Below are 23,591 nucleotides of genomic sequence, written 5' to 3'. Positions count from 1 at the left end.
GAATGGGAACCTTTTACAAATGCTTAAAGAAACAACAAAATGAATTGGACTCCTTGGCAGGTTTTGAATAAACAGACATGAACTTTTTATTGGTAATACATAGATAGATAAATTAAGGATCTTTACAATTTTATAATATGCAGAGAATAACATGTGCTGAAAAACCAGAGAGAGGAGCTGAAGGAAGTCTGGGAGGGGGGTGAGGGGGGGGTTATCTTTTTGGGGGAGGGGAAAATGGGGGGGGGAATGAGGATGGTGTGTTTTTGATATAAATTGTTATGTTGAAATTCTTAATAAAAATATTTATTTAAAAAAGAAATTGCCAAAGAAATTGAGCTTTTTAATATTAATAAACGATATATTTGAGGAGATTTGTGAGGAGGTCTGTGAAACCATCTTACAAAGGTCATTATCTAGGTGATTGTTTAAAAAATGCTTGTGCTTTGGATAAAATGCTTAAGTGGTTCGGTTTTATTATTGTATAGATTTTAGCTGTAATCCAGCATGAAGTATGTTTAAGGCCACCAACTTTGTATTGGATTGTAGAGGAGATACAGTTTTAAAATCGATGTGCTACGTACTTTTAAAAAGGCAGCTTTGTTGCTTATTTGTGTCTAACTAAATAACATAAAAAAATACCAGCTCAGCTTTTGATGGCGAAGGGTTTTGTTTTAATCAATTGACATAAATGTTCGGTTCTCCACGTACACTGCTAGAGAGGTGTCAATGTGAACTAGATCACTAGTAATGCTAATCAAGGATGACTTAATAGAATAAAGATAAAGTCTCAGAGGCAATATGGTGCTATTGATTTCATTAGGTCTGCTTCATAAATAAGCAGCTGCAAAACAGGTCAGCCTCTTCCGGTTTTAGTTCCGCAGATACAGCACCTGTGTTTTATCCAGCAATATGGAAAGCTAAACCACACAGAGTTTTATTTTTAAAAATTGCAATCAAGTAGTATATATAAAAGGGAAAGAGTACTGGGTTAGGAATAGGAACGATGGAGAATTCTGTTGGATATGGAGTAAGAAGTGGAAATTCCCACAATCTGCATGCTTGTCAGGAACAGAAACCATGCTAGTGGATATTCACTACTGTTGTTTTAGTCTGCAAATGTAAACGACAATAATTATGTTGTTTTCTGCATTGTTTCTGATGTTTCCCTTATGTAGAAATTAATTATACACTTTCTGGCATAGCTGATAGTGAAATGAATGGCTTAGGGTTTTCGTGGGAGCTGAAGTGTATCAGATAGGATAAATTGCTGATTGTGATGAACTCAGGATGGGATGGAAACTGCTGCCTTCTTATGCTCCTTACATCATTTTATCTCGTCTTGACTTTTAAAATTTTGTAATTGGTGCTTTTTCTCCTTATATTGGTTATTGACAGTAATGAAACAACTTGCACTTGTACTCTAGTGAGGAGTAATTCCCATGTCAATGTACATCTTCCTGGATGGCACATAGAGAGTGCTGTGGAGGGTTTGTAGGCAGGTATAAAATCTCTCCACCTCTCCAACAGCTTTTCATCTGCTTGGTGAGTCTTGTGCAGGGGTCAGCAAACTATTTCAGCACGGGGCTGGCCCACTGTCCTTTAGACCTTGTGGGGAGCCGGACTATATTTTGAAAAAAATATATGAATGAATTCCTATGCCCCACAAATAACCCAGAGATGCATTTTAAATAAAAGCACACATTCTGCTCATGTAAAAACACCAGGAAGGCCCCACAAATAACCCAGAGATGCATTTTAAATAAAAGGACACATTCTACTCATGTAAAAACACGCTGATTCCCGGACCATTCCCGGGCCGGATTGAGAAGGCGATTGGGCCACATCCAGCCCCTGGGCCTTAGGTTGGCTACCCATGGTCTTGTGCAATTTGGTGATCAACCTCAGACTCAGGATTATGCATCAGGCACTCAGAATCCATCTGGCTGTAGGAATAACGGAGACGACGGGAGGTTGAATTCAGGTGAGCTGTGCAGAAGAACGCTGGCAAGCATGCTCCAAGCAAGCTGCCGACTAGCTCTGCTGAGGTTCCTTTTATTAGCAGAAGTCAACAGTTGGAAACAGTAGTGAAACCACCCTGAACTTAAAGTACTTACATCTAAGCACATTTCCAGCATTAGCAAATACACGTGTCAGCAGGTGTTTCCCTGAAATGTTCCCCCAATACTTGATTACGTCTCCTGTCCCCCGTCATGCTCCAGCCAAGCAATATGTCTAACAAAGAAATTGTGAAAGGACAAAAGCTCAGGGGGAAAATCCTGTTTTCTAGCCAAGAAGGTCAGGGAAAGCAGACATAATGCTCCTTGACACACTGTTGCACTGGTGCGAGGTTTGCCTTCACAAAGCGGAGCGTTACCTCCACATCTGGCTTTACAGATGGATTGAATACCAAGGTGCAGAAAGCTGCTGGGGTGCATGCCACCCATGGGTGGGGCGAGCCAGGGCAGGGCGTGCTGCCGGAACTGTGTGACCTCCAGATGGGATGGATGCCAAGTTGCTGGGTCTCTTGGCGGTGGATGGCAGGGCTAGCCTGCGCAGCCTCGTGACTGCCCTCATGCATTATTTCAATGCACGGGAACACTGAACCTCCCTACAGATGACCCTCCTTGTGGAATAAGGACATAAGAAGAGCCAGCCCTCCCCACTATTGAATTTGTCTAATCTTTTAAAGCCGTGCAGGTTGGTAGATATGAGTTCCACAATTTTTATTTATTATTTTATTTTTATTTTTAAAATTTCTATACCGCTTTATATTTTTAAGAAAAACCTCAAAGCGGTTTACAGCATATTAAATCAATCAAATATGAATAAAACAATCTCAAGAAAGCCAAATATAGAGTATACAGTCAAAGCAACATAACAGAAAACTAAAATATTACCTTAAAGATTTCAAAATAAAACAAATGCTACTAACTGCATCAATAAGTACTTTCTTTTATCTGACCCGACTCTTCCAACATTCAACTTCATTGAAATTCGAGTGATTCACCTGGTGCCCTCTCTCTCTCTCTCTCTGCCTTTAAAATGATAGAATTATACAGTTGGAAGGGACTCTGAGCATCATCTAGTCCAGGCATAGGCAAACTTCGTCCCTCCAGATGTTTTGGAGTACAATTCCCATCATCCTTGACCACTGGTCCTGTTAGCTAGGGCTGATGGGAATTGTAGTCCAAAACATCTGGAGGGACTAAGTTAGCCTATGCCTGATCTAGTCCAACCCCCTGCAATGCAGGAATATGCAGCTATGGGATATAGAGGGACTGAACCTGCAACCTTGATGGTATCAGACCCTTGATCTAACCAACTAGCTTCAGGAAATACTTTTTAATTTAAGAAAGCCTTTGCAGCGTGAGCCAGATGACGTTAAGTGCTTCCATTTTTCACTTCGTTATTTATTAAATATGTCATGCTGCTTTTATGAGATGGCTTTGCCTATTTAATTAACACTGGCCTTCCTCGGCAGAATTTGCCGGGGACTGAATGGTGGGATGTACCTTTCAACATAAATATGTCAAGTACATCTGATAGGAAAAACATTTAATTCTAAATGGAATTTTGCTCATTTTCTTGGCTACAAATGGATGGCGGCAAGCACTCTAGAAAAATGCATGCACATCCTACGATCACTCATGATCTCTGTAAATTCAGATTGGCACTGTTTGGATAGTAAATGAGATCCTCCTTATTGAGGGTCCTGGTTGCGTGCGGGCCCCTAAGGCACCCCCGCGGGGTGAGTTGTTGCTGGGCATGGCCCCGGCCTCAGCACTTGAGCCCCACAGTCACGCCAGGCTGTTTGGGCCAATCAGGGCAGGCAGCGCGACTCTTGGGGCCTATAAAAGTGGTGGTGCGACATGACTGGGGGCACTTGCTTCGCGCTGCCGAACACCTGCCCTCCCTCCCTATTTGTAGTAGATGCTGTTTTGGCCTTGGTTTGGATATTGGGTCGTATGTTTTTGGAACAGGGGCTGGGTATGATTTTTTTTCCATTTGGCAAATTGGCTTTGGCCACTTGGTTTTTCGCCTACTTCTTAGCAATCGTCACAACTTTGTAAGGTTTGGTGGTTAGGCATTGGCTTATTGAAGTGTGTGTGTGGGGGGGGGGAGGTGCGGCCATCACCTGCCCCACCAGAAATAGGGTATTCCAGTAAAGGAATTGGGGTTCCTGGATCTCGTCCGAAGTCCACTTGAGGGTCTAGGGCCATGCCAGGACCAAAGGAACCCCGGGGTGAGCTTCAGTTGATTTTCATCGATTTTCCTCCCTTGTTTGGTGTTTACCCTTTCAGACTACCAGCCAGAGAGGCAGGAGTCAGTTATAATCTGTTGACAATGCCTAAGCCAATACTGTCATACCTTGTATTGCGTTTGCTTCAGGTTGAGCGTTTTCAAGTTGCATCCTGCGGAGACCCGGAAGTACTGGAAAAGGTTACTTCCAGGTTTCGCTGCTCGCGCATGCGCAGATGCTCAAAATGACACCACGTGCATGTGCAGAAGTGGCGGATCGCGACCTGCACATGCGCAGACGCAGGTTGCATTCACCACACTGGGAGCCAGTGTGGTGTAGTGGTTAGGAGCGGTAGTCTCGTAATCTGGGGAACCGGGTTCGCGTCTCCGCTCCTCCACATGCAGCTGCTGGGTGGCCTTGGGCCAGTCACACTTCTTTGAAGTCTCTCAGCCCCACTCACCTCACAGAGTGTTTGTTGTGGGGGAGGAAGGGAAAAGGAGAATGTTAGCCGCTTTGAGACTCCTGAAGGGGAGTGAAAGGCGGGATATCAAATCCAAACTCTTCTTCTTCATGTTGCAAACAGGGCTCCAGAACGAATCCCTTTCGCAACCAGAGGTACCACTGTACTGCTCACTTTGCTGCAAACAAGTTGTGGCCTAAATTTTACCCAATAACTGAAACTAAAATTATGTGTCAGTGTGAAGTTATTTACAGGGGAAGGGCTCGGGGGCCTCGAAGCGCAATGGGGGGAAAGCGAGGGTCCATTGCCTTCCTAACAGCAACAGCTAAATGATGGCTGAGCTTGAGGCCTGTGTAATTTCTGCTAAGGAAAGGAAAAGTGCTGTATTCTTCCCAGCTATAATAGCTGTGTGGTGATAAGGTGGGAAGAGCATCTTGCTGTGCAGTTGCAATACTGTGTTGCCTGTGCAGGTTTGTGACACCCATCTACCCAAAAAAGGTAGACACCGCCTGCGCTTCTGAATGGGTTGGACATTTTAATGAGTGTACACAATATATCCATGTATACACACACAACATTTGCCTTTCGGTACAGAGGGGCAATAAATCATGGGGTAAATTTCCCCCCATTCCACAAACAGAGATACCTGCATTCCCTAAGCCCCTTCTTAATTTTTTTTTTTTGAAGAGTAGCAATTCTTCAACACAGCTAAAAATCCTTAAGTAGGGTACTTTAGAAAAGAACCTTGGACGCTTGAGGTGTGATTGATTTTTGTGATGGAACTGAGAAAAATGCTGCTGAAGCATTACATATGATTGAGAAGCTTAGAGGAAGAGGGGGGGGATACTTAAATGATTATTACCTCCTGTTCTGGTTTAAAAGGCAGTCTTTGACTGGGCTTTGAACTTCAAGGTGGTGGAGGAGAGAAATCCTTTGGAACTTAAATTAATTTGAAACTATGTGTCCCCAGTGAAACCACCCAAGAAGCACAAATGATTATTTGTTACCTTTCTATACTGCCATTCGTCTGAGGAGCGCAGTGTGGTTCACAATGTGAAAAACACAAAAATACAGAACACAGTAACAAACCAACCAATACCTGTCCCCTGACCCCAGTTTAAAAGGCCACAGATTGTCTATTTGGCTAAAGGCCTTGGAGAAGAGGAATTATTTTGCCTGGCACCTAACGAAGGTGCCAGGTGAGCTTCCTTGGGGAGAGCATTCCACATGTGGGGAAGCTACCACAGAAAATGCCATTTCTCATCTTGCTGCCCTCTGGACCTCACGTGGAGAAGGCACATGAAGATTTCAATTAGCTATAACTGTGCCTCGGATTAACCTCACTGGTTACAATATTGCCATAAAGGTGGACCATCAAATATGTGATATCCGAAAACTGCATTATCAACTATATATGATTTTTTAAAATTTTATTTATTCTACAGTGGTACCTCAGGTTAAGTACTTAACTCGTTCCGGAGGTCCGTACTTAACCTGAAACTGTTCTTAACCTGAAGCACCACTTTAGCTAATGGGGCCTCCTGCTGCTGCCGCTCCGCCGAAGCCCGATTTCTTTTCTTATCCTGAAGCAAAGTTCTTAACCTGAAGCACTATTTCTGGGTTAGCAGAGTCTGTAACCTGAAGTGTATGTAACCTGAAGCGTATGTAACCTGAAGCGTATGTAACCTGAGGTACCACTGTACTTGGTCAAGAGCAGGGTTTGCAGCCAAATGAAATGGAATGACACTGCTGCTTTAATTTGACATTTAATTGGACTTTTTGAACAATTACAAAATGAATTCCGGGGCACATCAAACTTGATCCTGCAGGTTGTGCGGTGTTTAAGAGGAAGAAGTCTGTGTAATACCTTCCACTTCACGGGAAACGGTTAAGGTGAACTACTTTACGATATGCCATTTTAAGTGCTATGTTTCATGGGCAGTCATGTGAAATACGGTTATGTTTTAAAGCTAATAAAACTTTGTGAATGCAAATCAGAAAACCAAAATCCATATGAATAGAATATCTTAATTGAAATGGTCCTTACTGCTTGAATTGTCCTTTAAATAAATGATACCCTGTTTAGGACTTGTGTATGTGTGTGTGTGTTTTAAAACCTGAAACCTGAATTGTACAGCTGTAAACAAAACATTGGTGATTTAAATATTGTAAAAGTAAAGTTGTTGCAGAAGGTAGCAGGGGAATTGATGTTGTTTTGGTTGTTGTTATTTTTTGCTTATTTCCTGGAAATGTGTGCTAGATACAATTCTTTATTTTTAGATGATTTATCTCAATGACCCAGAGCCAGCCAGCCTCTTAGAGTTGCCAACATCTCATTCTTCTGGAGATGACTCCCCATGTCTGCACTCCTATCCACACCATGTGAGCATCAGTTTCCATCTTCTTTAATTTGATTGGAAAGCTTTTCCAGCATTGGCCAGTGCTTGGCGATTTAGCTGGAAAGCCTCAGAGCTTTGGTATTTCCAGATGCAACGTCTTTGGCACTGAGCTTATTAATGGATTGCATTGTCATCTGTGGAATTTGCCTAATCATGTCATATCGACTTTCCTTCTAATGGGATTATTTCACACAGAGGGGATAGCTCAGTCACCAAACTTGTGGAAATTCTGGTGATATAGTATACATGGCAGTCACAATATCGTTTGCTTTAGGACATTGCAAAAAATGCCAAAATCTTTGTTTTGGCCATTCTTTGTAATTGGCAAGCAGTTTAGATATTTTTAGATGCCAATGGCCATGGTGGATGCATTTCCATGATGAGACCTCAATGGCCTGCCTCTTGTTTAAATCAAATGAGAGGTTGGAGAATTCTGGACTGTGCTTTTTCGGCTAGATTGCACCTTTGAGCAGAGAGAAAATGTGGAGCAGGGAGAGAGAAGTGGGAAATATTGAACTTTCATTCTTTTACATAGTATTTATGAAAAGTTTTGTGTCAGCATCATGTGGGTAGGTTCTTTCTTAATATTATTTTTCATTAGATTTCCCCCAAAATTAACACATTTACTTCACATACGATATATTACTCACTTACATTTGTCTTTTTGAATTGCTACCCCTCCCATGCTGATGTTTTCATTCTTAACCATAATTGCCGCATTATACTTGTTACAACTCCCTAACTCCATCCTAACATCATTTTTATGTTTTTTCCTGTCGCTCGTGTCTCAAATCCTGCGCACAATTTCCTATCGCTAAAATATCTTGATAGATAGTCCCCCAAAGGCCTCCAGTCTTCCATAAACAGTTCATCATACTGATCTCTTAGTTTTACAGTCAATTTTGCCATTTCAGCACAATCCGTCCTTTTTAATTCTTCTGCTGGAGTCTCTTCCATCTTTCCATTTATGCGCATATAAGATTCTGGCTGCGGTTGTTGAGTACATAAAAAGATTAGTTGGCTTCTTCGAAACTTCCGTCCTAATTATCCCTAGCAAAAAAAGGGGCTTTTTTGGAATCACCAATTTAAACATCTTTTTAAATTCATGATGGATGGAGGTAGCTTCTTTTTCCTATTCACTTATTTGTTTTTGCTGGTGGTGTGAAAGAGGAAACCGACCATGCCAACTTGAACAAAATATTTTTTTGGGGGGTGAGGGAGGGCAGATAAACCCCGCCCCATATAATCAATCACATGACACACACTATTTTAATAGCAATAACCAGGGCCTTTTTTTTTTCCCCAGCCGGAATTTTCCGGAACTCAGTTCTGGCAACAGTCAGGTGGGGACCATTGCCATTCTAAGAGAAAGAGGGAGGTGCTTGTGGCGAGTTCTGGCACCTCCTTTTCTAGAAAAATAGGCACACGTTTAAAGAAGAATGGAAAATGTTTATTGGATAAATGGGTGAAAATTATATGCATTTGAAAACGGTGGAAGCATTAAGATAAATTCAACAGTGCAAATAAGCTCTGATTGTGGTGACCATGGAATACTGAATGGTTTATGTAAAATATACAGGAATGTATGGTATGCCATCTTAAAAAGCAGAGACATCACCTTGCCAACAAAGGTCCATATAGTTAAAGCTATGGTTTTCCCAGTAGTAATGTATGGAAGTGAGAGCTGGACCATAAAGAAGGCTGATCACTGAAGTATTGATGCTTTTGAATTATGGTGCTGGAGGAGACTCTTGAGAGTCCCATGGACTGCAAGAAGATCAAACCTCTCCATTCTGAAGGAAATCAGCCCTGAGTGCTCACTGGAAGGACAGATCCTGAAGCTGAGGCTCCAATACTTTGGCCACCTCATGAGAAGAGAAGACTCCCTGGAAAAGACCCTGATGTTGGGAAAGATGGAGGGCACAAGGAGAAGGGGACGACAGAGGACGAGATGGTTGGACAGTGTTCTCGAAGCTACGAACATGAGTTTGACCAAACTGCGGGAGGCAGTGGAAGACAGGAGTGCCTGGCGTGCTCTGGTCCAGGGGGTCACGAAGAGTTGGACACATCTAAACGACTAAACAACAACAACAACAACAACAAAGGTATGCCAATAAAACCACGGAAAGAGAAGGAGGGAAGTCAATGATTTAAGTTGTTTAAATGAATAAATTAAAATGTAAATTGGAATATATATATATATATATATATATATATATATATATATATGCCCATCAAGTGGGGGGGGGTGCCCCCCTCAAATATCAGGATTTATGTTAGGATCAGGTTTTATGTTGGGTGGTGTGTGTGGCAGAACCTCAATTAGTAAAGTATTTTCGGTGCTTTTTTTTCCCTAAAAAAATGTTTAGGGGTACTCTCATTTTGACTCAAGAAAACCACCATTTTATAGTTCCAACTACAAAATGAATACAGTAAATGGACAAAAGTACAAAGATTCACAAAATGTTCAGGGGTCTGCGTCCCCCCTGAAAAACAGCACTGACACATTTTTATTCATTTATTTGGTTGGGGGGGGGCAGCTGCCCCCTGCTCCCCGCCCCCAGCTACCCCTGGGCCCCTAGGAGTTGGCTCCTCTGCCCCGACCCCCGAAGCCAACTTTCTTATTTTTTCCTTCTTTTTCCTAATTTCTCCTCAGGCGCGCAAGAGCGCGAGAGGCGTCGCCAGAGGGCGCTGCGCCTCCGGCGGGGAGACGGCTGGCTCCGCCGCGCGCGCGCGCGCCTGCGATTGGCGCCCGGCGGCGGCGGCGGCGCTCAAAAGCCCCTCGCTTGCTCCGGGACGCGGCCAGAAGAGCCCGCGCGCTCCAGCTCCAGCCTCCTGCCGCCGCCGCCGCCCTTGCAAACTCCCGCGGGGAACTGCCTGCCTGCCGCCCGGGGACTCGTCTTGGCTTGCAGGCGCTGCGTGGATGCGCCAAGCCGAGCGCTGCTGGCTGCTCCGCCCTTCCGCTCTCGGGCCCGGGTCGCGGGGCTCCTGCTGCTGCTGCCGGTCGTCCTCTTCTTCTCCTTCTCCGGCAGGGAGAGCAGGCGGCGCCCGACGGAGCTGGGCGGCCGGATCCTGGCTTGCAAGAGGCGCGCATTCTCCGCCGAAGAATGGCTGCTGCGTCCCGCGGGGCGCGCAAGCGGGGCGCGTGTCAAGTGCTGGTGGCGACGCTGTGCGTGGCGCTGGTCTACTCCTATAACCTCGACCTGGACCACCCGGTGATTTTCCAAGGACCCAACAACTCTTTCTTCGGCTACTCCGTGCTGGAGCATTACTATGACAATACGCGATGGTGAGTAAGGGGAGAGGGGTGGGGTCCCCTCTTCTGGTCCAGCTTTGCCTCTCTCACCCTCTTCCAGAATCATAGGGACCTCAAGGGTCATCCAGTCCAACTCTCTGCAATACTGGCAGTGGCGTAGCGTGGGTTGTCAGCACCTGGGGCAAGACAAGTAATCTGCGCCCCCTAACCCGTGGATTTGCGCCCCCTAACCCGTGGATTTGCGCCCCCTAACCCTAACCCCCAGATGTTGCGCCCGGTGCAGCCGGCCCCCCCTGCACTCCCCACGCTACGCCACTGAATACTGGAATCTTTTTTTGTCCAACGTGGGCATCGAACCCGCAACCCCAGAGTTCAAGAGTCTCATGCTCTGTCAACTGAGCTAAAGTTGATTTCCGATCTTCCAAGACCCACTCAACCTCCTGAAGACTCTTTTCCCCCTTTCTTTCTCTGTTGTTGTTGTTGTTTAGTTGTGTCCGACTCTTCGTGACCCCCTGGACCAGAGCATGCCAGGCACTCCTGTCTTCCACTGCCTCCCGCAGTTTGGTCAAACTCATGCTGGTAGCTTCGAGAACACTGTCCAACCATCTCGTCCTCTGCCGTCCCCTTCTCCTTGTGCCCTCCATCTTTCCCAACATCAGGGTCTTTTCCAGGGAGTCTTCTCTTCTCATGAGGTGGCCAAAGTACTGGAGCCTCAGCTTCAGGATCTGTCCTTCCACGGAGCACTCAGGGCTGATTTCCTTAAGAATGGATGCGTTTGATCTTCTTGCAGTCCATGGGACTCTCAAGAGTCTCCTCCAGCACCAGAATTCAAAAGCATCCATTCTTCGGCGATCAGCCTTCTTTATGGTCCAGCTCTCACTTCCATACATCACTATTTCTTTCTCTATGATTCTGTGAAATAGGCACATTTTTCTTTCTCTAAAAGTGCCTATTCAATAGAATCATACAGTTGGAAGAGACCCAAAGGTCATCTAGTCCAACTCCCTGCAAGGCAGGAATCTCAGCCGAAGCATTCATGACAGTTGACCATCCACCCTCTGCTTAAAACCCTCCAAGGAAGGAGAGGCCACATCCTCCTGAGGGAGACCTGCTCCACTGTCAAACAGCTCTTGCCTTTTGGCTCTCTGATGGACTTACCCCTTCTTGCCCCTTGCCCTCTAGAACTGTATATGCTGAAAGCCTGAAAGCCTTCGTGATAAGAAATCGGCACTCTGCATGTGCTTAGAGGCTTAGAATTGTGGATTGGAGGGCATCCTTGAAGGCCTTCAACCCCCCTGGACCATGCAGACAATCCAGTGCTTGGGTATCCCCAACAGATGGTTGCCCAGTGAGGGCGAGCCTGTTCCATTCTTGACCCTTGCAGTCAAGAATTAAGGATTTTCTCTTAACGTCCAGACTCTGCCTCCTCCCACAGCTGAAACCCATTAGCTCTAGTCTTGCCCTCGAGGGCAGCAGAGAGCAAATCTTTGCTCTCTTCTGTGTGACAGCCCTTCAAGTAACCGAAAAGTATGTTCTCCATCGCACACAGAAACTCGCCTCCAAGCTAAGCATGCCTTGCTCCTTGCTCTTACTAAATCGCACGTTTCAGGGCCAGATCTTGACGATGGGAGCCCTCGCTGAAATTAAATTTGGGTTGTCTTAAGTGGTATTGATTGGATGAAATTTTAAAATGCCAGCAATCGTCTGTCATGAAAATGGGAGGGAGGGTTAAAGTGGAACTCCCCAAAGTCTGCCTTCTTCCCTCCTCCCACTCATGTGATGGGGAGAGAGTGCACTGTTGAGCTGAGTTATTAGTTATGACAATTAGTTATGAGAGAAATTGATTCCTTTTTCCTAGCATCCACTCCAGGATCCTACAACAGCAGGGCTGTGTTTGTGGATGGGGGAACAATTTCTTATGTTTGTATACATTTTAAAAATCTTTTTCCTAGTTTGGGGTGAGGAAGAGGGCCACTTACTTCCCCCTTACCATGCAAAGAAGCATTGATTCTCAAATGGTCTCCTGGGAATGGGCACTGGTGGGGCTAGAATCTTATTAGGAGCTGTGTGATGCCATCGGGTCGACTTTGGGGCAGAAGTCCAGGGTCTGTCTCAGCAAAATGAGCAGACTCAAGATGTAGCAGGGCTAGCTTTCTACATTTTGAAGTGAGAGATGTAAGACGCAACTGCTATCTAAAGAGCCCCTCTCCGCAACAGACCATTAAGCTCAGAGTCTAAAATTGAGAAAGCCAGTGTAGTATTGTTAGGCTCCAGCTCCCATCAGCCTCACCCAGCATGGCCTATGGTTATGGATGACGGGCGTTGTAGTCCGACAACATGTGGATGACACCACGTTGACTACCCTTCACTAAAATGGCCTAACTGCACCAATAATATGGCGTGTGCATGTGTGCAATATCTGTGTTTGCGTGTGTGCATGTGTTATCAAGCAGAGGATGACAAGGACAATGAAACATGCTTGATGTGAGTTTACCCTTGAGTGAGGATTGGACCCGACAGCTGGATTTGGGCCACAGACAAAGAGATCTGTGGCAGGGCCCCATGTGGACCCCGATGTACGTTGTACTTTTAAGAAAGATGACAGAAAGTGTTTCTTCAAAGTCTCTAGTTGTAAGGATGCTTGGGCAATGGGGTAGTTTGGCCAGAGAAATGGAGGTGTTTCGTTTCCTGCAAGTTCTTTGAAGTGACATCGGATATGGTGGCGGCGATCTTGGTACCAAATATCTTGCTCTGTTTTCCTTTGGACCATAACAGTGAGGCAACATCTTTATGTAGTTTTAGGTACCAGGCAAATACTTTTCTCCCCCGCCCGGCTTTTGCCTCCTAATTTGAAGGGTATTGTCGGCTTTCTTAGTGGGGTAGAACCTTTTGGTTTAGCTGTGCTTTTAGCCTTTTATTTGTGTTGCCGTGCTTTTAAGTTTTTGTTGTTGTTTATAATTGGTATTAATGCAAGTTGCTCCTGGTTACTTCATAAGAAAAAGAGGCTTAATAAATACAACAGCAGCAACTGGGAGTCCAAGATTATGTCCTTTAAAGCTCTGGGTGAAGAGGCGAATGGCCCCTTCCACTTGTCAAAGTGGCCTGTAGAGGGATGGACATGGTTGGAACTGTCTCCCCCAGGTAGAGCCCCACGCTGGTATTAAGTGTTGAGGGGTGCTTTGAAAGCACGGTTATCCATGATAGGATGTTCACACATGCAGGGCAGTCTTTGATGCTGGTCATCAAACACTCAGGTGTGAGTCCAGACTAGCAGCTCTTGACACAACAGTCATCATCATCATCGTCATCATCTCTCAGAGGATCTGGGGTTGAAGTTCATGGCTTCTTGGCAGGATATTGTTACGTTAATGTGCAAAGATGACAGGGAAAGATTTCTTTCTGACCAGCATTGCCATAAGGACCAATTATAGTCCTGGTTTTCTCTTAAAGTGGTAAACCTGTATTTTAGTTGTGCCTCTTCAAGTCACAGATGGGGGCTTGCGCATGGAGGAGTATTCTCTCATGAAAAAAGAAATCATACACCTAAAAAAGTAGCACTTGAGTGAGAAGGAATAGACTAGAATCCCTCCATCTGAGCTCTAGCTGTCTATGTGGAGGAAGTGTTTTTCTTGTACGAAGCTCCATCATCTGCAGACGGAGCCATCTCAATGAAAACTGGACTTGAGACTGATTGTTTTAGGTCAGGGCCTTGCAGCCCTCCAGATGTAACTTGACTACAGCTCCCATCGTTTCTGATCATTGGCTTTGCTGGCTGGGGAGGGAGGGGGTTGGATTCCCTTCAGAGAGGCACCCCTGCATTAGTTCAACTTCACATGACAATCTTAATGGTGGTGATGGAGTTTTGTGGCAGGTGGACGCTAAGAGAGGTCCTGGTGCCACAGCAAACCATTTCTAAATAGCACCCCACTTCAGATGATATGTGCGGTGGAGCCAGCAAAAAACTATTTGTGCCGGGTCAACTTCAGTCTGCAAAAGCCGGAGCTTAATTTTAGCTAGGGCATGTCCCTGAAACCCATTTTCTGTATTCAGATCTGGAACATGTGAAGTAGTGGTTGTCAACACTGAGCAACCAGGGTGAGGATCTCACACTTAACAATTAAGGAACAGATTGGGGCCAAGAGTCATGGTTTGAGTTACGGCATTTCTATATTTGAAAGAAAGGAGACAACTGGCAAAAGTGTGGAAAGTTCCACATTTTCTGCAGATGTCAAGCACAACGACAGAGCACTTAGAGTGAGAACTGTATCTTTCCCATCTTCATGTGAGCTTCAGCTCCTGAGATTAGTGAATCAAATATAGGGGGTTGAGAGAGAGAGAGAGAGAGAGAGAGAGAGAGAGAGATTGAGATTTAAGGAGTAACAGATGATGAATTGATAACTTACAGCCAGCAACTTTTTCCACTTGTCAGTTTCTGGGAGTCTGAGAGTTTTCATTCATTTACATTTCCGTGCGCCTCACCCGTTAATCCGAAAGCTTTAGGGGGTCAGCTAGTGCAATTCCAAATTACTGCATTGTCTGTCCTGGATTCTAATGCCTCTTGCCAAGGGTTTGTAGATGAAACAGTTGAAGAGGTACATTTGTGCGTCTCATATATAGAATTGACGTTGACAAATCAGTCTGTCCTGGATAACCAAAGTCTACCCTTGGCAATGCTCCCTCTCTCTCTACATGTGAATTGCTCCCTAGCAAATATGTTCTCTTTTGCAGCCATGGAGTTGACATTTAAAATCCAGCTTCAGTGATTTATTTTTTGTTGCAGAAAAGCTGTGGTTCAGGGATAGCACTAGAGTTGTTAAGCCTCCAGTATGACTGAGGTCACTTGGTTTGTACTTGGTATTTAAAGTAATTTTGCTCCATCCTGGATGTGGTACAGTGGAACAAGCGCAGACTATTCCTGGAAACTGCAAATTACTACATAATATTTAGAAGTAATGCTTTAGAAACAACAGCAGAAGAAGCCATGATTCTTATGGTAGTTAGTGCCTTATAGCCCTTTATTAGTTTTCCATTGTTTACAAAGTAACATCTGCTTTTCTGGACTTTTTTTTTGGGGGGGAGTGATAATCTTCACTTATTTTCTCTACCAGTAGCTCTTCAGATTTTATTTTATTTTTTAAAAAGTGGGAGGGTGGAGCAAATGGTTATAAAGATCCTGTTTCTTAATCCTTTCACATTTTATAGGTGTTGGGACCTCACCTGGGTAACAGCTCACATGCTCTTTGAAACTGATTTCTGCAGTTAAGTGCAGGTACTCCTGGAAGATGTTCAACCTGCATTCTGAGATGACATTTACAATTTAATTTGGTAATGGGCTCATGAATTGTTTATGGTTGTGTTAAGCCAAAACCCATGCCAACCATTAATGTCAATGAAGTCATCGTGACCCAACCATTGCTAAACAGTGGTACCTCGGATTACATACGCTTCAGGTTACATACGCTTCAGGTTACAGACTCTGCTAACCCAGAAATATTACCTCGGGTTAAGAACTTTGCTTCAGGATGAGAACAGAAATCGTGCTCCGGCGGCGTGGCGGCAGCAGGAGGCCCCATTAGCTAAAGTGGTGCTTCAGGTTAAGAACAGTTTCAGGTTAAGAACAGACCTCCAGAACAAATTATTTACTTAATCCGATGTACCACTGTATCTCACACAATGTCTGCTTTAAAACTTAAGATTTGCTCCAGGCAGTAACTTCCTGCTTTCTACACTAGTGGCAAGGAACCGAATCTAACTGCTAGCCTGGATCCTTTTCACCTTCATCCCATTGGCCAACTTTGAGAGATGGTTAAGAGAGATTGCTCACAATGAGGCGACCTGTTTTCCTTTTGCTCGTGTGGTTGAAATTAGAGCGCTGTGGGCACAGCAGTTAGCTAGCATTGATGATCAGTGATCACTGGGGCTTTCAAAGCACAGCACTTTTCAAGAGGCAATAACCAGCTGACCATGGGCACCTGCGACCAGCTGAATGCCAACACTTGCAAAGTGCTGCGCTACCAACGAAATATGAGCATGTTTAAGGGTGTTGTGTAGAAGTTCAAACAGCAACTGAGCCAGAAGAGCAAACTGTCTCCCACGCATTGTGGATGTTTGAGTGCGTATTTACTGAGACCTTTCTCGGGCACCATTTTAAGTACGAACACTGGTGCCCATGGACAACCCCTGGAATAAATTCTGCTGAGACTTGAAACCCAGCTTCGTAGTTATTCTGTAATCGTAGTGATCCCCAATAACTGAGAGCAAGAGTCACGAATCCCTCTTGAAAACAGACACAGAAGAGTAGCTTGGCAATGGGAGTTGGCCTTAGTAAGCTTGCAGAGATGGATTCCAAATGTCAAGCTAATGAGCTGCTGCCACACATGGTCCAGTGTTTTTGTTTGCAATGACAATTTGGACTCGGTGGCTAATGGAGCATGTAGGCACCTGTCTCTCGCACTCCTCGGAGCAGTGCTTGTGCTTTGTTTGGTTGCCTTTGTTCTCTGCTATTTCTCAGGAACGAGTGGAGAGCCCATCATCTTGACAGCAGATGCTCTCAATATGAAATACGATAGGTCCGGTTGCGCCGGATGGGAATAATTCGAGCAGCCTTAACAACTTCCAGTGAGGCTGGGGAGAGTAAATTCATTTCATACTGCTCGCGTTTTAAATGGTTAAAGAGCTGGATGTGGCCTTCTAAAAACAACTGTTGGCATACAAGGCCATAATGGGAGAAGGAGGTAAATATTTCAAGTGATGATTTTTTAAAAAAATACTTCTTTCTACTTTGGAGCAGGGTGCGTGCAAATGCTCTTTCCATGTTTATTGGGGGTGGGGTGGGGGGGAGGCTCTGTGAAAAAGTAGCTGTCTGGTTTGGATGGCTCTAAATTCACCTGGAGCCGTTTGAATGAAGGCAGGGGCAAGTGTTCACAATGCTTGCTTGTATCTCATTCCAATAGATGGGACTCTTATTTCTCAAAATGCTGGCCTTGGAACTGTGGCACATTGTGGTATCAATAAATGCATTCAGTCTGGAACCAGGCCCTAAAATGAATTGCCATCGTTCTCTTTGATTTGAAAGTGCTTTTGCACTTTTCCTGCCTGTCAGCTTTCCAGCGGAGTGTTTACTGACCGGGGGGGGGGGGGGAGTTTCTCGAATAATATTGAGAAGCAAATTGAAAGGGCTTATTTTAATTTGGACTGGGGACAGGGGAATAGAAATTACATTTTCAAATGTTGAGTTGACTCTAACACACAATACACATTTCTTAGTGCAGAAAATGCAAAGCTAAAAATGACTTGATGGTTCACGCTGACCCTGACTCATGTGTGAAAAACTAGTATGGCAGTAAAAAACTGTTATAAATATGATTATTGTTCCTGTTCATGGCATTACCTTTAGATTGTAAACAACAACAACAACCCAACTAGATTCTGTTAGATTTTTCGTATTTCTCCAGGCATCAGTTCTAGGGCAAGTCAAATGGATACGTCATTCTGGATGTACAATTTATGACATACAGTATTCTTAAAATAACCTTTCTCAGTATTAAGGACAGGTGCACCCCACACATTTAAAACACACCCAGCACACCTTTAAAGCATACAACCTCTCCCCAGAATCTTGGGAACTGTAGAATATTAAGGATGCTTAGAATTGTAGTTTTGTGAGGAAGAAACTACAGGCCCCCTGGATTCTTTGAGGGACGTTATGTGCTTTTGGTGTATTTTGGATATGTGTATATCTGCCATTGTTCTAACTATAGAGCCCAAACCACATACCATTCTTAATGGGTATGCAATCATTCAAACCAGGTGTTAATGCGCCCCCGTGCATAGAACATAAGACAAACTCTTCCGGATCAGACCAAAGCCTATCTAGTCTGGCATCCTCTTTCTCACAGTGGCTAAACCCAACCGAGGAAAGTCACAAAGAGGTATGAGGTTTAGTTCTCCTATTAGGGGAAGGGCTGTTCCTCAGCGGTGAAGCTTCTGTTCCATCTGTTTATTTAAAATGATATTGATATGCCACTATTTCATTTTAAAAAATCAAAGCGGTGCCTCACTGACACTTCAAATATGTGTTTTTAACGTCCCAGAGCTCCAAGTGGTACCAGACGGCAGACTCTAGCTGCCATTTTAATTTCCTACCATGTCCTTCCATAACATCACCCTGAGGCATTGTGGGAAACTCAAGCGGCTGCTAGACCCAGCTGCCTGGTGCTGCTCAGAGGACTGCTCAGAATTCTCTTGGTTTCTGCCATCACCAGAATTCACCAATGGAGCCCCACCCCAATGGAGCCCCATCCTTTGCTCAGGGCGTCCTCAAACCTGGAACCAGCCCCAATCCCATGATAGCTAATTCTTCAAGCTAATGATTCACTGTCTGAGTATATCTTTTTTTCTTCATTGTGAATCTCTTATTTCACTGGGTGACTCCAAGTCATGATGGGAAAGTATGAGGGTTTCCTCAGAATTTCATTCATGCTTTTTATCAATACCCACCGTGTATCATTTCAGAGAAAAAACATGTGCTTTTTACAGATAGGAATGGCACTGGCCTTAATTTCTGTTTTCTGTACCTTTTCCACTTTGACAATATCTGCTTTGAGATGAGACAAACCAGAGCAGTATAGATAGTTTTCAACAGGAAGAACTGTCTTCTGGACTTCCAGATGTTGTTGGACTCAACTCACATCAGCCTCAGCCAGTATGGCCAATGTTTTAGGGATGATGGCAGTGGAGTCCAAGCAACAGCTAGGATTGCAGGTTAGCGTTCAATGTAAGTGTGTCTTATCTTTCTGTTACTGGTTTCCCGAGTTAGGGAGCAGACAGCTGCTGCTTGTACTGTGGACGGGACACAGCTTTCTCTTACGCCAAAGAGAAAGTCGAGAACAAATTGAAATCCTGGGGCCTGCTTCCAAATAAGCTATATAGCACAGTAAAAACAAACAAACCTCTCTCCAGCGCTGTGAGACCGTATTGCTGTCATTATACACATTATATAAACGAACTGCAAGTAAGAGCTAAAAAAGATTAACCATCTGAAAGCCTATTCTAAATTCCACAGGGGAAATTTTTCACCTATGTGGGTTGTAATAGAAACGGTCTAAAACCTGCATATGTGAAATAAATTATCGTACACTTTTGGCTGGGTTCATGCATCACAGTAAGCCATGGATTATGGCTTACTACTAACACACAGGTGGCCACAGATTTAGTTCTCACTAGCTGTGGTCTAAACCACTGAGCCTAGGGCTTGCCGATCGGAAGGTTGGCGGTTCGAATCCCCGCAACGGGGTGAGCTCCCGTTGCTTGGTCCCAGCTCCTGCCAACCTAGCAGTTTGAAAGCACGTGAAAGTGCAAGTAGATAAATAGGTACTGCTCCGGTGGGAAGGTAAACGGCGTTTCCATGTGCTGCTCTGGTTTCGCCAGACGCGGCTTAGTCATGCTGGCCATGGAAAAACTGTCCGTGGACAAAGGTCTGCTACCTCAGCTGGTAAAGCGAGATGAGTGCTGCAACCCCAGAGTCGTTTGCGACTGGACTTAACTGTCCGGGATCCTTTACCTCTACCTAGCAGCGAACCATGACTCCTGGTTCACTGTTATGCCCATACTGGGAATTGCAAACTGCATACTGCATACTGGGAGTTGCAAACAAGGCCTGATGTAAAGTGATGTTTTGTTCATGGCTTATCAACTTTTGGATCCTCTCCTGTCACTCTCACTGGATACATAAGTGGCCTTCTATTGACTTTGGCTGTTGGCTCAGTTGCAACACTATCTGGACAGGAATAGTGTTGCAACAGTTGTTTCTAGGCTAGATTACTGAAGTGTGCTATATGTGAGCTGCCCCTAAAGACGGTTTGGAACCTACAGCTTGTGCAGAATTCAGTGGCCAGATTAATATATTTACTAATGTTGTCATTTGCTATATTGATGGGATTGGCAATGAAGCCCACTAGCTCCAGCATGCAAAATTCATCCCATTTGCTTTGTGGTATGTTAGTTTTTGTGCATAATGTATGTGTTTACATGTGAGTCATGATTCAACACCCCCCCCCACAACTACTCAGATATTTAAATTGCAGAGGGTAGGGGCTAAAGCCTGAAGAATGGTCATCCTGGTGTATATATGCAAACCCTTGTAAAATTTGATAAAGGATACTCTTCCCCAGACAGGCAGAATAGAGATAATGATTTATTCTTGCTCTGTGGAGATATATCCTTCCCCCCCACCCCTAGAAAATTGGCGTGGAAGGCATGCTAGTGTTCAAACTTGAAATGTAGAATTGCTTTTTGTGTGTCTACACCTGTTTCCTTCTGGTATTTTGGTATCCAAGGCAGATTTTGCAGTACAGTGGTACCTCGGGTTACATATGCTTCAGGTTACATACGCTTCAGGTTACAGACTCTGCTAACCCAGAAATAGTGCTTCAGGTTAAGAACTTTGCTTCAGGATGAGAACAGAAATTGTGCTCCAGCAGCACGGCAGCAGCAGGAGGCCCCATTAGCTAAAGGGATGCTTCAGGTTAAGAACAGTTTCAGGTTAAGAACGGACCTCTGGAATGAATTAAGTACTTAACCTGAGGTACCACTGTATAACATACGGTACTTTGCATGTTTATTCCTCCCCACACAGAAAGCAAGGTGGTGTATCGAGCTGGTGTTTTCACTTGAAATGCAACATTGTGCCCCAAACACATGCACCAGGTTTAATTTCTTTATCTCATTGTTCAATAGAGACATTGTATTTCAGAGAATGCCAGCCAGGTAAATGAAACTGAAGCCTTCACTTAATCCGGCCATTAAAAGTAATTTAGTTCACTGCAATGCGGTTGGCTATTTTTAAGCAATTCTATCTCAGCGGTTTATTGTCATCCAGGTAACAAAGCAGCATTTGAGCTATGGTGGTCTAATCGCTTTCTGGCACCACTGTGGGCAGATGCACATGCTTGGCACCCCACTGTGCCCTCCATTCATCACTCCTTAAAGTGCTGCACTTCCTGCAATCTTGGCTTCCAAAGCTGTTTATCCTGAGGGCTTCTCAGCAAGAAAGGGACAGGAGGTGTGTGTAAGACAGGTACCAAACAGAGAGGAAGAGGGATGAGTTAAATTGAAATTGCTGTGTTGGCTTCTTCACTAGCTGAGCCAGTCCTGATGGTAATGGCGTTTTCTTTTGCTCTTGAAACGGAGGGATGTGTACCTTCTTATCCTCTAGGTCAGTGTTTCCCAACCTTGTGCCTCCAGCTGTTTTTGGACTACAATTCCCATCATCCCTTGCCACTGGTCTTGCTAGTCAGGGATGATGGGAGTTGTAGTTCAAAAACAGCTGGAGGCACAAGGTTGGGAAACACTGCTCTAGGTATGAAAATTGAGGTGTTGACTGCGTCAGGGGCGAACTATGTTCCTTGCAGCCATTCATGTGCAATAGATGTCAGCACGCCGTGGGGCATGCGTACACGATGTTGGCATGCCCCATGGTGTGTTGCCGCCATGCATGCATGCCCCATGGCATGCTGACATCACTTGTGCATGCTGCGGAGCATGCTGACGTCACTTGCTCATGCCACGGGGTGTGCTGATGTGTCAGGTGGATACCGAGTGGCATGTGGTCATGATGCAAGCGCGCCCCACGGCATGCATGCACAGCCGCCATGGAACTTTGAGGGGGCCCAGACCACTCATTAATTGGGGGGGGGGCTTGGATCCCCGTTCTCCCCTAGATGGTGCACCTGCATGGAGGTGCCAACTAGACTCTGACTTGCTTAGCTTCAGCAAGGCTACTGCATTGTAGGCCTTCGGACCACGCTCCCAGGTGTGAGCAGTAGCAGCTTTTGTGTTAGAGCTGCCCTGCTGGTATTAGGTTACAGATGGTAACCTAATTCAACATCAACTTTGGACTGGTCCTGTTGTGCAGATGCCTGATGATCGCCTTCCAAAGCAACTACTCTATTCTGAACTGAAAAATGGAAAGTGTAACGCTGGTGGTCAACAAAAGATGTTTAAAGACTGTCTCAAGGCAAATCTAAAAAAATGTAGTATAAACACTGACAACTGGGAAACACTGGCCTGCGAGCACTCCAACTGGAGAACAGCCTTGACCAAAGGTGTCATGGGCTTTGAAGACTCTCGAACTCAGGTCTCAAGGGAGAAACGCGCTAAGAGGAAGGCACGCTTGGCAAATCCACACTGTGATAAACTCCTGCCCGGAAACCAATGTCCCCACTGTGGAAGGATGTGTGGATCCAGAATTGTCCTCCACAGTCACTTACGGACTCATTGTTAAAACCGTGTTTATGGATGACAATCTTACTTAGCTGCGAGTGATTGCCAAAGAAGAAGAAGACAGATGGTAGATTAGATTGCAGGTGATAGAATCTTAGAATCATAGAGTTGGAAGGGACGCCATGGCTCATCTAGTTCAGCCCAAAACTGTGACCTTGCCGTTTTCAGCAGCACACTCTAAGCAACTGATCTGGCTGAACTACAACTCCCATTACCTCTGAGTATGCTGGCTGGTGGGGTGATGGGAGTTGGAGTCCAGCAACATCTGGAGGGCATCACACGAGCTATCCCAAGGGAAAGCTCTTTTCTATTGTTTCTCTCTGCTTGAATTTTTGCACTGGATGTTGCTGCTGCTGCTGCGAATTCCAAATCTGTAACCAAATGCTGACTCAAATGCTTGAGGAATTTGTAACTGTAAAAGGTCCCCCCCCCCCAATCTGGCTTTATTTTACATACTTTCCCATGCAGTTAGTCACAGAGATTCAACTGAAAGGCTAACGTCTTGCAGTTAATTGTGGTTACAACAAAGCTTGTGAAAATAAATAAATTTCTTAAACAGAACTCTGACCACCTTGTGACCTGGTCTGTTACATGCAAGATTCCCATGAAAAATCTTTCTCATCTTGGCCTATGGCTGAAGGATCTTGTTTTACCATTAAGCTGTGTCATTTAAACTTAAAGTTGATTACAGGGGTGGGGAGATTTAGATTTGTTGCACAGATACCTGACAAAGGATGCAGTGGGATTTTTTTAAAAATGTGCTTAACAATGGAATCCTACCCCCAAAGAATAGCACTGTTTTCCTGTTCAATGGGTTGGATATGGACTTAATCACCTTTCGAGTATACCCATTGGAATTTGAGTTAGACACTTTTGTTCTGAAAAAGCTGGAGATCTCTTACCTTGTAGCAGAATTTAAAAACACACAGATGAGATTATAGCCATGCATGTTCC

General features: G+C 44.7%; 1 protein-coding gene across 1 annotated transcript in view; it reads left to right on the top strand.

Annotated features, from left to right (window-relative positions):
- The first annotated feature begins 10,004 nt into the window (after window positions 1-10,004).
- The window catches only part of ITGA9 (integrin subunit alpha 9), a 228,183-nt gene continuing 214,596 nt past the window's right edge, over window positions 10,005-23,591 (top strand). The window contains exon 1 of the mRNA XM_081931017.1: window positions 10,005-10,388. Within this exon, the coding sequence (XP_081787143.1) occupies window positions 10,207-10,388 (182 nt within the window). The 5' untranslated portion in view covers window positions 10,005-10,206. The remainder of the gene's footprint in view (window positions 10,389-23,591) is intronic.

This window comes from Podarcis melisellensis (genome assembly GCF_964234715.1).
Source record: "Podarcis melisellensis genome assembly, chromosome: 12".
Lineage (NCBI taxonomy): Eukaryota > Metazoa > Chordata > Lepidosauria > Squamata > Lacertidae > Podarcis > Podarcis melisellensis.
Note: the sequence above shows the minus strand (reverse complement) of the source record. Positions and strands in the feature narration are given on the sequence as shown.